The 14,137-nt window shown below is 39.7% G+C and overlaps 1 protein-coding gene across 6 annotated transcripts in view; it reads right to left on the reverse strand.

The window, feature by feature from the left end:
* Positions 1 to 14,137, reverse strand: part of MTMR1 (myotubularin related protein 1) — a 54,738-nt gene that overhangs the window by 23,638 nt on the left and 16,963 nt on the right. For all 6 annotated transcript variants that reach the window (XM_053374334.1, XM_053374332.1, XM_053374331.1 and 3 more), the window contains 8 exons: positions 12,048 to 12,123; positions 8,616 to 8,710; positions 8,285 to 8,392; positions 7,876 to 7,974; positions 7,010 to 7,093; positions 5,965 to 6,114; positions 4,326 to 4,514; positions 3,293 to 3,478 (listed from right to left, as the gene is read on the reverse strand). In XM_053374334.1, the coding sequence (XP_053230309.1) occupies positions 3,293 to 3,478; positions 4,326 to 4,514; positions 5,965 to 6,114; positions 7,010 to 7,093; positions 7,876 to 7,974; positions 8,285 to 8,392; positions 8,616 to 8,710; positions 12,048 to 12,123 (987 nt within the window). The remainder of the gene's footprint in view (positions 1 to 3,292; positions 3,479 to 4,325; positions 4,515 to 5,964; positions 6,115 to 7,009; positions 7,094 to 7,875; positions 7,975 to 8,284; positions 8,393 to 8,615; positions 8,711 to 12,047; positions 12,124 to 14,137) is intronic.

Here is a 14,137-nt window from a genome sequence, read left to right on the forward strand (position 1 = left end):
CTAGAAATGGGGATGATGAGAGTGGAGGCGTATACTGCCTAACACCAATCTACAACTGACATTGACATTGAATCTGCTCCCCCGATGAATAGCCCCACTGATCCTCTGTGATCAGTTCCAGTCAGGCTGGCAGACAGCAGTCCTGAACACCCTTCAGAAACTGGGTTTTGCCCCTCAAGCCCTTCTAAGTCTGGGGCTGGGCCAGGCAAAAGCTATGGTCAGGCAAAGAATCATAGACACCGAGAGACAACAAGACTGCTCAAGGTGCCCCGACTATAAAATTGGAGAAATTGAGAGATATATAGCCACACCGGCAGCATATCTCTTCTTTCTCGTATCAAAAAATGCAAGAAGGGCTTTTACACTCGCCAGAAGCTCGGCTCTGTCCTCACCAGTCCTAGAAGGATCCTTTTAAAAAGTCCCATATGCTTTGCGCCTGTTCGTTGGGGGATATAGGAAGCCCAGAGCACTTGTTCTTTATATGTCCCTTTTATGAAGAGGCACGTAGTGAGACCATTGATCCCCTGCTGGTGAGGCTTGCTGACCTCCCGGAAAAGCAAAAATTCAACCTTTTCCTGTTAGGCAAAGATCATAAGATGACCTGGATGGTCGCCAGAGTCTGTGTACAGATCTGTAGGTGCAGACCATCCCCTGACTCAAACTAGTTCGTTAAGAAAATCCCCAAACTTGGTTCCATGGGTGACTCTGGGTCATCTCTCTGCGGTAGCTTATCTTAAAGTTTTAAGAGTCTATACGCTTACCGCATTTATAAATTTTAAATTTATTGCTGCACATTGTTTTAAATGTTTGTTTTCCTTCTGGGATTGTAACCCCAAGTGTGTTTTATAAGTTGGCCTCCGACCGTAATAAATTATCTATCTATCTATCTATCTATCATCTATCTATCTATCTATCTATCTGGGTTAACGGAGTCTTGTAACCTGAAGCATCTGTAACCTGAAGAGTCTGTAACCCGAGGTACCACTGTACACCACTTGATTGTAAAAAAGAAAAAAAAAGCCTAAAAGCAGATTACAAAAGATAAAACAGTAAAATCAAGAAAAAATTACAACCCTGCTTTAAAACATAAAAAAGTTAAAATACTAAAACATTAAAATTACCTCAGCTTTCTGAGCACCTGGGTAGGCTTGTCTGAATAGGAATGTTTTTAGCAGGTGTCAAAAAGAGTACAGTGAATGCACCTGCTTGATATCAATAGGCAGGGACTTCCAAAGTGTAGGCACTGGCACACTAGACAATTGAATCCTTACAAATGTGGAACAGTTATTATATGCCACCTGAAATAGTACCAATTTTGCTAATTGAAGTGGTTGAGTGGGCACTTGTAAGGTAAGGTGATCTTGTAGGTAAACTTTGCAGTGCTCTGGTTTTCAAATGATTTTCAGAACCCGAACATCTGAAGTGGCTTCCGCTTGAGTGCAAGAAGCTCTTGCAACTAATCAGAAGCCGTGCCACGGTTGTCGAATGTTTCGGAAGTCTAACAGTCTTCCAGAACTGATTATGTTCGACAACCAAGGTTTGACTGTGTAAGAGTTGAAAGCACCATTATACAATGTAAGCTGATCCCCACAAAAAAGTCTTTTAAAATCAGTAAAGCTAATATTTAGACAGAGCAAACTTCACATTCTGCCCATTAGATTTGGAAATTTAATTAACAATTTCAGTTCTCTATAAAGCAATAACATGGAGTTGCCATCTTTCTGTTTACAAAACTACCATTTGCTGAATTTTCTGATGTTAATAAATTCTGTTAGCAGCTTGTTATTAAGACTATCAAGACACTAATAAATATTCTGTTCTATCTTGCTATGCCATGAAATGCTTGGGGTTAAGAAACACCATCTACAAAACCTTTTCAAAATCAATAAACTGGATAAAAAATAAAAAAACAAAAACACTAGATAACAAACTAAAAGGAAGCCCATTTCCAATGAAGTCAGTGTTTATCTCTATTGGCATCTGTGCTTTGATCCATAGACAATATACAAACTAAACCATGACACTGCATGTCTTAGCTGGAAAGCCATGAAGGTATGCAGTGTTTGCAAATAAGGCACTTCTGGTAGTTAGCCAAGCAGAATTGTAGTTCCCGTGGCAGTTTGCCAGAGAGAGGCTGGCAGAGGATTTGTCTAGATGTGTGTGTGCCCATATTCTGTGTTGTGAAGAAACAGAGCCATGTTCAAGAGTGAAAATGATCCCTGGTAATTCCTACCTAAATATGAGGACTGGTGAAGCAGAGTGAGACTGAGGTGTCAATCGGTGCATTCACATCTCTTATCTGCTATGAAGTCACTAGATGACTTTTGGCAAGCTATCATCGCTCAGTTTTGGTCCTGCAAGTGCAATATGGAGAAAATAATACTGAGCTATTTTATAAGATTGTTGTAGGAACTACACTAACATTTATGAAACACTCAACTGTCTAAAAGAGCTGTGCAAACTCTAAATGTGGTGATGCTTCCAACTGCAATTAAGTCAGCCGTTCATGGCTAAACTTAATTCTCTCCTCTTAGGCAAAGATCACAAGACGACCTGGCTGGTAGCCAGATTCTGCACCCAGATTTGTAGGCACAGATCATCCTCTAGAAAAAATAAACTTACTAGGGAAAAGACACCCTTTGGGGCACCTCAGGATCAATTTTTATGGTAGCCCAAATCTCAGTTGTATGGGTGTATGTATATATCTCAATTTTAACTCATGAGCCATTGCTGCAATCTGCTCCAATTGTATATTTTATCTTTATGAACGCTGTCATTATTGTGTTATGCGAGCTGGTCTTTGACCATAATAAATCTACATGGCTTTGTAATTTTGTCCAGGGCAGGGAGGGGGCGGGCAGGTGTTATTTGTTATCCTATTGCCAAGGCCAAGAATCCCAAAACTTGAGCTGAATTATGTGTAGGGTAAGTAGCCGTCAGTTCCTCTGTCCTACAGTAGAAAGGCTTAGCCCATACCTAGTCAAACTGTAAACAATTTTATTCAAACATGTTTATAAAGCTGCCCTGAAGAGTTAAATGGGTTACAAATGTTTTAAACAGCGTTAAGTAGATAAAAAAATAAATAAGGATTGCTTCTCCTGGAGTCTATAATACACACTAACAGCATATAGCAGTAGTTTTATATAATCTGAAAAACCCAGATTCTGAAGAATCAAGGCATTTCCCCTTTTCAGATTATATAGAGAAGTGACAAAAGAATAACACATGGAGAAAGATTTTAACATTTTAAAGCAAAAAAATCCACAATTTATATTTTCAACAAGTAAATTACCCGTATGTATTCCAGCCAGTGTGTACTCTCCACATTGGACAGCCATCGAGATTCATCAATTGTAGGGTAAACGATTTCCTTCAGTTTACGCAGTGATTCTCTCATTACATGGATGTTTGGAATTTCCAAGAAAACCAACTCCACGTTTGGGTAGGCACTTTCACTTTCATAGCCGCCACCTTTCGTCTGAAAATACATTTTAAGTAATTTAAATGTATCTTTAAGATTTCTTGAATGCCCACCAGGGAGAAAAAGCTAGCTGGCAAGCATGAAGGAAAGGGCTCTCTCAACAGTGGCCTCACACTTACAGAATTCTATTTAAAGGGAGGTGTGCATGGCCCCTTCTTTATGAGCCTTTATTTACTTCTTTAAATATTTATGTACCACTATATCATAAAAAAGAAAAATACCAAAGAAGTTTGCAGCAATAATACATAAAATAAAAACCACATAAAAGATTAAAAACAGGTATCAAATACTCATTATGGAAATAAGTATTCTTAAATTGCCTGCATTGGCAAAATAGAAAGGTATTGGTGGGATTTAAGAGAGATATCTGTTTCAAATTGGTTTTTCTTAAGATATTATGGTTATGCTGGCATAAACCAGGGCTGAAATAGCATTAAATTGTTTTAGTTAGCTCTAATGGTATTTTAATTTATTATTATTATTATTACTGCTATTATTGCTCATTCTTATGAATTATGATTGTTGTATTAATATTGGTATTCAAATTTTAAATATATTTTTCATGTTTGTATCTTTGATCATGTATGTTGTATTTTATCTTTTATGGAAGATGCCCTGTGAGAGTTTAGTGCTAAAAGAGTGGCCTTAAAATATTTTAGATAAAAAAGGTAATTTCAACATTTTAAAATTTAAGTATTTCAGAGCGAAATTGAACTAAGTCATACTCAGAGTAGACCCACTTAAGTCCATTAATTTCAGTTGCCCTACTCCAAAGTATGACTTGGTTGGATGTCACCCTGAATTTTAAATAAATGTATAAGTTTTCCCCTTATGCTAGTTCTACCTTATTCGTATCTGCAACACTGTTCTGTCTAGCATCAAAGATGAAGAGCTTATGGGACTGAGCATTGGCATCCATAATCGTCTGCAAATATTTCTCATCTTCTTTGCATCGCTTGTCATTTGGGCCCACTAGAGGTTGGCTGCAACGTGTGATGGTGGCCTGGCTTTCAGGGTGGATCCAGGATAACACCTAGGTTAAGGGGGAAATATATATACACCAATGTATATGCAGTAGAAACAACTGCAGAAGTCATATTAGCAACGGATGTAACGTCATAAGAAGACAGAGAATAAAGGTACTGGTTTAAAAATCAAAAGACACACATATTTTTTTACATGGCCATCAAAACTAATAATACAGTTCAGCATGAAGTTTCCTGACAACAGCAAACCACCTTTGGAACTGATAGTACTTTCAAAAGTGTTTTTGCAATACAGTATAGCAACTGGGGGCTTGCCTGCTTAATGGCTAGGCACGGGCGCAGTGGTGTCACAAGGTGGGGGGGGGGTTTGCCCCGGGTACCATGTCTGGAGAGGTGACAAGAAGGGGTGCTTGCCCCATGGTGCAGTGGCGTGAGCGGCCATCGCACAGCCGCATGTGGAAGATCTTCCGTTCGCGGCTGCACCGTCCGTACGGTGCTGGGGCTGCGGCAAATCACTATGTACAACACATGTGCGGTGTCACACGCATGCGCTGTACATAGCGGTTTGCCGCCAGCACCGCCTGAGCGCCGTACGAACAGCAGTAGGATCCCTCCATCACTGCTACAGCCGCAAGCACAGGATCCTGCCACCGTCCGTACAGTGCTCAGGTGGCGCCAGCGGCAAATCACTATGTACAACACATGCGCGGTGCCGCATGCATGCGCTGTATGTAGCGATGCTGCACATGCGCCCTACATAGTGATGCAACGTGTGTGCAGCTGGCAGTTTGCCCCACCCCGGGTGTTGGTTAGCCTTCGATTGTCCCTGCACGGGCGTAAGGGTAGCCTGGTCCCAAGTTATTTAAGGGTTTGTAAACAATCAACACTACCATGCACCTTATCCAGGAGCAGAGAGGCAGCCAATGGACCTACTTCAACTAAAGCATAGTATGTTGAATGAATATACCTCACAGAAGTATTTTGCACTAACTTCCAGACTAATCTTGAGGACAACCCCACAGAGTGAATTGCAATAATCAAGTCTTGAAGTTACCAGTGAATGGGACCATGGAGTGGATCATTAACCCCCTACAAACTTATTTCCCATACCATTACTGCTTATTGTCTAAACACAGAAGGACAATCTTCAGAAAATGGCTTTTCGCAATAGGAATAATTTTGATTTCTGTTAGTCCCAATTCTGACATCAAATATTATTCTTCGCGCAAGCTGCTGAAGTGCAGTCCAACTGATTTTTGAACCTATGAAGTAGATTTTATGCGATCTTCCCACCACATTTTGCACAGACAGAATATAAGTGCCTTTTTACACTTGGGTTCCCAGCTTAGGACTGTTTCTTGTTTTCCTTTTTGGTTCACATAGTCTTCCTTCCAATAGAGAATTGAGCAACTAGTTTTGGAGCTCTCAGATTAGGTGTCAAGCTGCATCATAACCCATACACCAGCAATTGTTTTCTAACTCAGGACTTTTACTTACTGGAACTCTGCCTTTTGCCCGAAATGCTGCTACTCTGGAGAGATCATCATCTTTTACACTAGCTGGCACAACAAGAACAGCAGGGTATGTGTCACAGAATTCATATGTGCTGTTGATTTTGGATATTTTCCAACTCTCATTGGGTAAGCCCTGCATAGAAGCAAAACAATGTTTTAAGGAGTCAAAGTTTACCCATCTGATTTCAGGGTCCCCAAAAATTAAACCTAAAAACGTTTAATTTAAACCTAAAACATTTAATTAAACCTAAAACATTACAATCATATTGTAACTCATTTTTATTTTTATTTTACAAGGCTTCTGAAGGTTATAGAAAACCAGTATTAGTCCTGAATGCGTGAGTAGATCTTAGTTCAAAGACTGAATGGGGCAGAGCTCTGCTGCATCTCCACAAACTACTTGCTTGCTACAGGTGGACGTATAACAGCTAAAGGGAAATTTAAACAAAACAAAATCCTGGCATATTGGTTTGTTATGTAAAAGGAGGTGCCAGAATTTGCTTATTTTCCTCTTTCATTTTTTTGATCATGTAGCTGTACCTTCACTATTGTATATAGTAATTCACACTAAATGCATTAACAGACAGGCAATATGTAAATATAATAAATAAGAACAAGGCGACATGCACTCCCCCCCACTAACTGCTCTCGTGGCCAGGGCCTATATGCATATAAAGGTGCACACAGATATTGATTCACAATTAGCAGGAGGAGTAAGCATGAGTCTACACATCTTGTGGCATACCACAGAGGACATGCAGTGTGAAGTCATGCAGGAAGTGGCTGCATTACTGGATGTGGGGCATTAACATGTGTAGTTCCACTCTCTAGTCCAACTATTATGCCCAGGAAAACAATGGGGGAAATGGCATGGTTCTTAACTTTTCAGTGTCCATCTAGTATCAGCAATGTGCCGACAAATTTTTAAGTACTTGACTTAGTCTCTTAGATCTTCCACAAATGGATATTCAGGCAAAATAGAAAACAATGCAAATTATTTTTTAAAAGTGAAAATTGTCATTACCTACCTGCCTCTTGTATTCTGCCATTGGATCATAAACTTTCCAGCCATTAACAGGAAATTTCTCTTTATAGGTGAATGCAAAGAGTGGCTAAATGAAGTGAAACAAAAGCATACATTACTACTATTTAATTACACTATTTCTCTCTTCATTTCTTAAGAGTTCAGAGGAGCATTTTACACTGAGATTAAAACTCAGTAAAAACATTCTTCATAAATATCAACAATCTTAATTTCATCAACTCTGCCAAGTGCATGTGGCTAGCAACAATAGAGAACAATGAAACATTCACTTCCACACAATGGAGTATGCCTCCAGGGGTGAAACCAAACCACTGGAGAATCACAGTGCCTGCAGTGGCTATGATCTCTCCAAGGTACAAGCCTGGGCAGTGTGTATGGAGGTCCTGGGCTGCCCAGATGACAAGGCCCCCCTCTCAACCTCACTGATGTACTCCAGAGAAAAGCAGAGGAATATGTGTGGGACCAGTTTGGCTGTAGGTGTTGCTGGAAGGAGGCGTACAAGGTGCCATCCAACCATCTTAGGGACTCCACTCTGGATTCGTGTGGGGGTTACTCCTTTTAATTTTCTTCTCTCAAAGATGCCCCACAAGGTGGTGGGTATGGATTTAGACCCACCAAAATTAATGAACATGACAAAGTTAGGTCTATTAATTTCATCGGGTCTACTCTGAGTAAAACTTATTTGAATACTGCTGTAAGTTCTTTTAACTACACTACTAAGAAGAGTGAGAATCATATTGATTTTTTAAATTCTTAAGCACCACAAGACTATATTTAGATACCTCCCACTATATAGTTTGAAGAATGAACCAATGTTGAGGGTATAGAACTCCTAATTGTAATACTTACAAGCCCATGAGAAAGAGGAAATGCTCGGTTAATAAGGTTTTGAAAAATCTCCAGTCTATGTTCTTCCTGTTTATAGGCAAGCCGCAAGTTTCTCATATCCTGTGAAAAGATATCTTAAGGTTTGGTATGTTAAGTGAAAAATTACAGCAGTTACAAACATTATTCAAAAGATTTTTTTTGCACTGAATAGTGGTACTAAGGAACCTCCTCTTTTAATCCAGGTTTATCTGAAAATTAATAAAAACCTGTTCTAAACTTTAGGTCTTAGGACCAGTTACACCAGTGCATTCACAACAGCTATAAGAAATAAGCAAGTAACAGCGTATTATATATCTAAGTTATATCACTGGGATTCCACAATGAAATTAAAGCACAATTTAAGTACACTTCTGCAAAATTAAACTGATACCTTGCAAACAATTTCTATTCCACAAGAGTTGTCTCCATGGCTCTGCACTCCAATCTTTTCAACTCTGGCCATCACTCCAAGAGGCACATCAAGAACAAAATGTGGATCCTGAAATTTGAAGAAAAAGTAAACACCACGTTTATTTATTGCAGGTGTCAGGAAATATGTAATATTCTGTTTGAGATAAAAATATACAATTATATTAGGCCACATAAAGCTGAAACAGTACTTTATGCTTAGTTTATACATGTGTCAGTTTTGGAAAAGGAAAGCACAGGAATAAGGCTGTAGCAGAAAGATGCATGACGTGCAGTAAGAAAAAAGGGCTCACCCTCTCAACATTCTTGAAATACATTTTGAAATCTGTCACTGATAGTGTACCACTGATGGCTCCAATAAATGGGCAGATATACATGACGTCTTTAGCTGGAAAAAATAAGACACTTTATTAGTACTAAAAATTGAACTATAGGATTATTTTTATTATGTATGAACACAGGCAAAATACCTGATGCAAAAAACTTCTACTACTAAATGCCTTTTTGAGGCTGGAATTTACACATGGAATGAACTGAGTTTATACAGCCAATTATTTCAGTTTTTTAAAATAATGCCTATTTCATAGCACTTCAAAAGTAGGCATTTTCATAACTGAAAAAATAAAAATAAACAAAAGCCTAGCAAGTTATGGGTCACCTGTAAAATACTTGATGATTACAAAAAATAAGAATACCATCTAGGACATTAAAAATGTTTTTAAGGACACAATTTTTTATTTTAAGTTGATAGTTTTGTACAGTCATCTACATTTTCAGTAACAAATGCCACTGTACAATCCTACTTTAAGGGTGCTGTCAGGGAACTGCCATCGGAGAAACAGGAGGTGAAAGGGCTCACAGAGGCTGAGAGAGACTTATCAGCTGGGGAAGGAACCAGCAGGGGGAGAGGAAGAGCTCCAAGGGAAAGTGAGTCGGAGGGAGGGCTCAGAGACACTTCCAGCGAAAATAGTGGGGAGGTTTCAGGACCTCCCATAGGGACACCCACTCCTCGCCGGAAACTGTCACGCCGAGAGTCCAGAAGACGCGTTTCCGTTAAGGAACTTTTATGCTGGAAGAAGTTCCGTAAACGCCCACTGTCCGATTCTACGAGCGACTGATGGAGCCATGCTTAAGGAGCTCCGTCACAGACAGAGGTTTGTGGACTTAGCCAAACTCTGAGGGACTAGGACTTTACGCACAAGCAGCTCATCATCCCATCACAGGTGCCTTACAGTGCAATCCTGAATAGGTATACTCAGAAGACTTCTGATTGCAATGGAACTTACTCCCACTTAAGAATATACTGAATTGCAGTCCCACTGTCTGCCATAGTGTGCATACTTCCCTACTAATATCTTCAGAATCCAGAATTTTGGAAGCTAAAATCAGAACTACAGTGGTACCTCAGGTGACAGACACTTCAGGTTACATGTTTTCGGGTTGCGCACCGCGCTGAACCCGGAAGTACCGGAACAGGTTACTTCCAGGTTTCGGCACTCGCACATGTGCAGAAACGCTAAATCGCACTTTGCGTCATGTGCAGAAGCGCCAAATCGCAACTCGCATGTACGCAGACGCGGCGCTGCAGGTTGTGAACGCTGCGGGTTGCAAACATGCCTCCCGCACGGATCACGTTTGCAACCTGGGGTTCCACTGTATAAGGCATATTTATGGCAGTAGCAGAGAAGAACTGGGTACACTGTGGACAAACAATGTCATAAATTCCAACATGACCAACACATAAGCTTGGCAAATCAAACATGACATTTAACAGAACCTTTATAACTACATCTCATTCACTGAAAGCCAAACTTATGGCAACTGAGGGAACCATTCTATTCCTCCCAACGATGACAACGACATTTAGAAGCAGATCTGAAAGTTCTGTGAATAAGTCACATGGAAGAACTTATCTTGCAGGCAAATGAGCAGACATCAAATCTGGCTTTCCACTTCACAGCCCAGATACAGATTCAAGACAGCACCTTATGAATAAAATATGACCTAACAATTTCATTTTGCACTAAGGCAATACCAAGAGTTATGCTAAAAAGGTTCTGTGATACATGGTGGCAAAACATACGATTACGCACTCTCCACTCCCCCTAGCAGTGAGAAGTCCAGGGTCAAAGCCGAGGTTTAGTTTTCTTTGGGTGAGCCCAGCCACCACAGTTTTATTATGTTTTCATAATATTTACTTTATTTTCGGACCCCTTTCTCTGCAGCCAGGCCAGAACGGCAGAAGGTTGGAGGACACAGAGGCACAGATTACATCATCCCTCCTCCACCAGCCCACTTCGTAGAAGGCATTTCCCCCCCACCATCTTGCTGCAACCTGCGCTTCATGTTGGAAATGATGGAGAAAGAATCTTCTGTTGCCAGCGTGGAAATTCAGGCTAAGAAAAAACATTGCAACTAATAACTTTTGTGGGCTTACCTACACGGCAGGTAAGATATTCTTGGAAGCAAGCAAGCAGAAAAATGGGCATGCATTGATTCCACACCAGAGTCCCTAAATTGCCTCCAAGGCTGCTTCCATGTACTCTCTGCCTTATCAGTCTCAAAAGCCAAGACCTGTCAAATGTTCCCGCTCTAAATATATCACTTTTAAGTACTGAAATCCTCGGCAGCCTGGAAGATAGGTATCTAAAGGACTGCTTTCTCTAAACAAAACCTGCACATCAATTAAGTTCTACCTTAGAGATCCTTCTGTGAGAGCCTCTGCCTTCAAATGCTAGGCAGAGGGCTACCAAAATGAATGTTTTTTCCACAAGTAGTTCCCAAAGTATTGAACTCCATTCCCAGCTATGTTTGCCTGCAATCTTCTCTGTTGCTTTACTGTTCCTTGCTTTTTATTATATTTTATTCTAATTTTTCTATTGCTTTGGGACTAGTTTGGAGGGTAAAATACTTTAAATCAAATAAATAATGTACAGAGTGCTGTGAGCATTCAGAGCACATCACATACTCACACATATACCCCTACTGCACATGGGGGAGAAGATACAGTGGTCTGAGTATGATCATGAACATAATGTCAAGTTATGGTTTGTATTAAAAGTGAAGGAGCAAATTGCAATGAAATTAATGAAGGGAGGTAGGCAGTATGGAAGCCTGAGGCATCTTGCTTCGATAGTTTAGAAAGTTTATAGGATCATGAAAACTATGTGTGAACCAATCCAATCCTTAGGAACACTCCAAACTTTTATTCCAAAGAAGGGGAGGGTTGAGGGGGAGAATATGTTGTATGCCATCCAATCTAGACCACTAGCATTCTACTCCAAAGGGCTGTGATATTATCACAATGGAAAAAATAAAACTTGAAGAAAAAGTACTTGAAGCTGCATAGAAAAATTAACTACCCAAGTACTTGACACATCAATCTCACAGCTACTAATTTCAGAGCTAATTTATAGTTTATTAAAATTATTCTCAGATATGCTTGCCTTTTGTGCTTAGCATCTCCTATGGCCTAACTCAGGTATAAAGGCCGAAATAAATAAATAAATTGTCCAGTAGCACCTTAGAGACCAACTAAGTTTGTTCTGGGTATAAACTTTCGTGTGCATGCACACTTCTTCAGATACTAGGTATAAAGGATTAAGGATCCAGAATAAAAACTGATCAGTGTAATAATTCTGAAATATATAAAACCAAATGTGTAGCTTTCATTTTGTGTTTGGCCACAAACAACAATGTTCTCAGCCACTCAGTACTCCACTTACCAATAGCTTTAATTGATTCTCCAGGAAAAAGTGGAGCCTCTTCCATCTGGGCGAGCTTGTTTCCATCCCTCAGTGCCTGGCAGAAATCCAATGCTAAATGTAAATCTTACATTCCATCTGCAGAGCTTAAACATCAACAACAACCACAAGGTGCTTTTGCTAGGAGGTTACCGTAGCAATACAAAATATAGTGATTTCTTCTCAAACCAGAGTTCTTTAACGCTACGGGCTGGTGTGAATGTACACATAATTGAAGTTAAAGAAATCAGGGATGAATTATTCTCCTTCCCCCATCCCTTCCAACTTGGATGCAAAATCCCCCTCTCCTTTGCTGAAATGTTTCATCAACAACTGCTAATCAACGTAACCAGTTTTCATCTAGCCAGGATCTGAAAACAGCTTGGAGGCCTGTTTAATCAGGGACCCTGGTAAAGACTTAAGTATAGTTACTATTGCTGCAAAAGTGATGGGAGAGGGTGAAATTAGTTCCCAAGATGCAAAAGGTAGAGAGGGAGAGGGAGATACACTGTGGTCTGTCCCTGATCTCTTAACCATGGATTAAGAGAATCTGCTCAGATTTTATGCAGCATTACTGGATTTACAGAATAAACAGTGTCAATATTTACAATATGGATTAGTAGCAAAGCATTCACACAAAGGTAAGACCAACTACACAAAGGTAAGACCAACTACTCCAATTAGCACATACAAGACACACAAAAATTCGGCAAATATTGTAAGTTGTTGGGTATTTTGACATACAGCTCCCAGAGTATTTTGCAGTGTTATTTTTTATACATATGGCTGATCAAATGTTTTCAAAGTTTTTTTCTCACTTTTTAGCTACTCAATGCTTTTTAAGTTTGTTTTTCAGATCCTGCCCTGTGTCCTATTTCCCCCCTGCTAATGGAGGCTCACAGGCCCCAGAATCCCTCCCAAAATTAAGCAAGGAATGATAAATCATTTGGCTAAAATTTTACATAAGAAAAGCAAATATTAACTTGCAATAACTAGATATTGCACTTTCATAATACATTTTTTTAATGTACACAACAGGTATGCAGTATGTAAATATACACATTTGTATGTAATGTGAGTGACCATTTACTCCATTAGCAATGCCAGCTAACTTTATTATGGAAACTAACTGTGCAAGAGAAGGTCTGTGAAGCAGACTATATATCTGGTCCATAAATCACTATCTAGAGAATAAAGTATTCCCCAGAAAGAAAAACAGATTGACTAGCTATACAGAACTGAAGCACATCAGATAACTCTGGAAGCTTTAATAAAGAAATATTTTACTGAACATTTGTTCTAGTCCATTTTATTTTCTGCAGTTTAATGGCGAAGCCTGCTTTTATTCTCCATTTTTAAAACTCCATTTTTAAAACTCCACAGCTTTGCCCTGCCACAGCTCTTGCTGAACAGAGCTGATTGAGCTGTTCAGCTTTTTGCTCTGCTTGCTTAAAATCATGCTTCATGACCACAGCAGTATTTACTGAACCAAGGATAGTGGGAGAGAGCCGTTCAAGTGGCCCTCAGGAGTCAATTCAAGGAACAATGGATGGTCTCCCCACAGTGGCAGTCCTCTGTGGCAAAGGAGGATTTCCTTCAGCTCAGGGGCCTCAAGTGTCCCTTATGCAAGCACCGAAAGCATTCCAAATTAATCTCTAGCCATCCCCCACTGAAAACCAATCAGCATCTTGATGAAATACCAGTTGTGCACATGTAGGTCTGACTACAAGAACTGAAGATTCAGTAAGTCAGATTATGAACAATTTTTCACCACATAAAACCACTGTGCCATAATAAGCAGATCACCCAAATGGCTTGATGTTTTAATCAAACTACACATGATGCAATAACTCTATGTCCATACTTTTAGATCATGCTCATGGCTTGAGTTCACCCCTGACTGGTACTATTTTGGGGGAGAAATATAGTGTGGACTGTTCATGCCCAGATATTTTTTTGAGATCACAATGTATTTCCTTGTAAGGTTCAGAATAAAATTTGCAACATTTTAAGTTCTGGCATGTACAAACATCTGGTCAATTTAAAAATAAATGCTCGCAGAGGTCCACCAC

The sequence above is a fragment of the Podarcis raffonei genome, chromosome Z (assembly GCF_027172205.1).
Source record: "Podarcis raffonei isolate rPodRaf1 chromosome Z, rPodRaf1.pri, whole genome shotgun sequence".
Taxonomy (NCBI): Eukaryota; Metazoa; Chordata; class Lepidosauria; order Squamata; family Lacertidae; genus Podarcis; species Podarcis raffonei.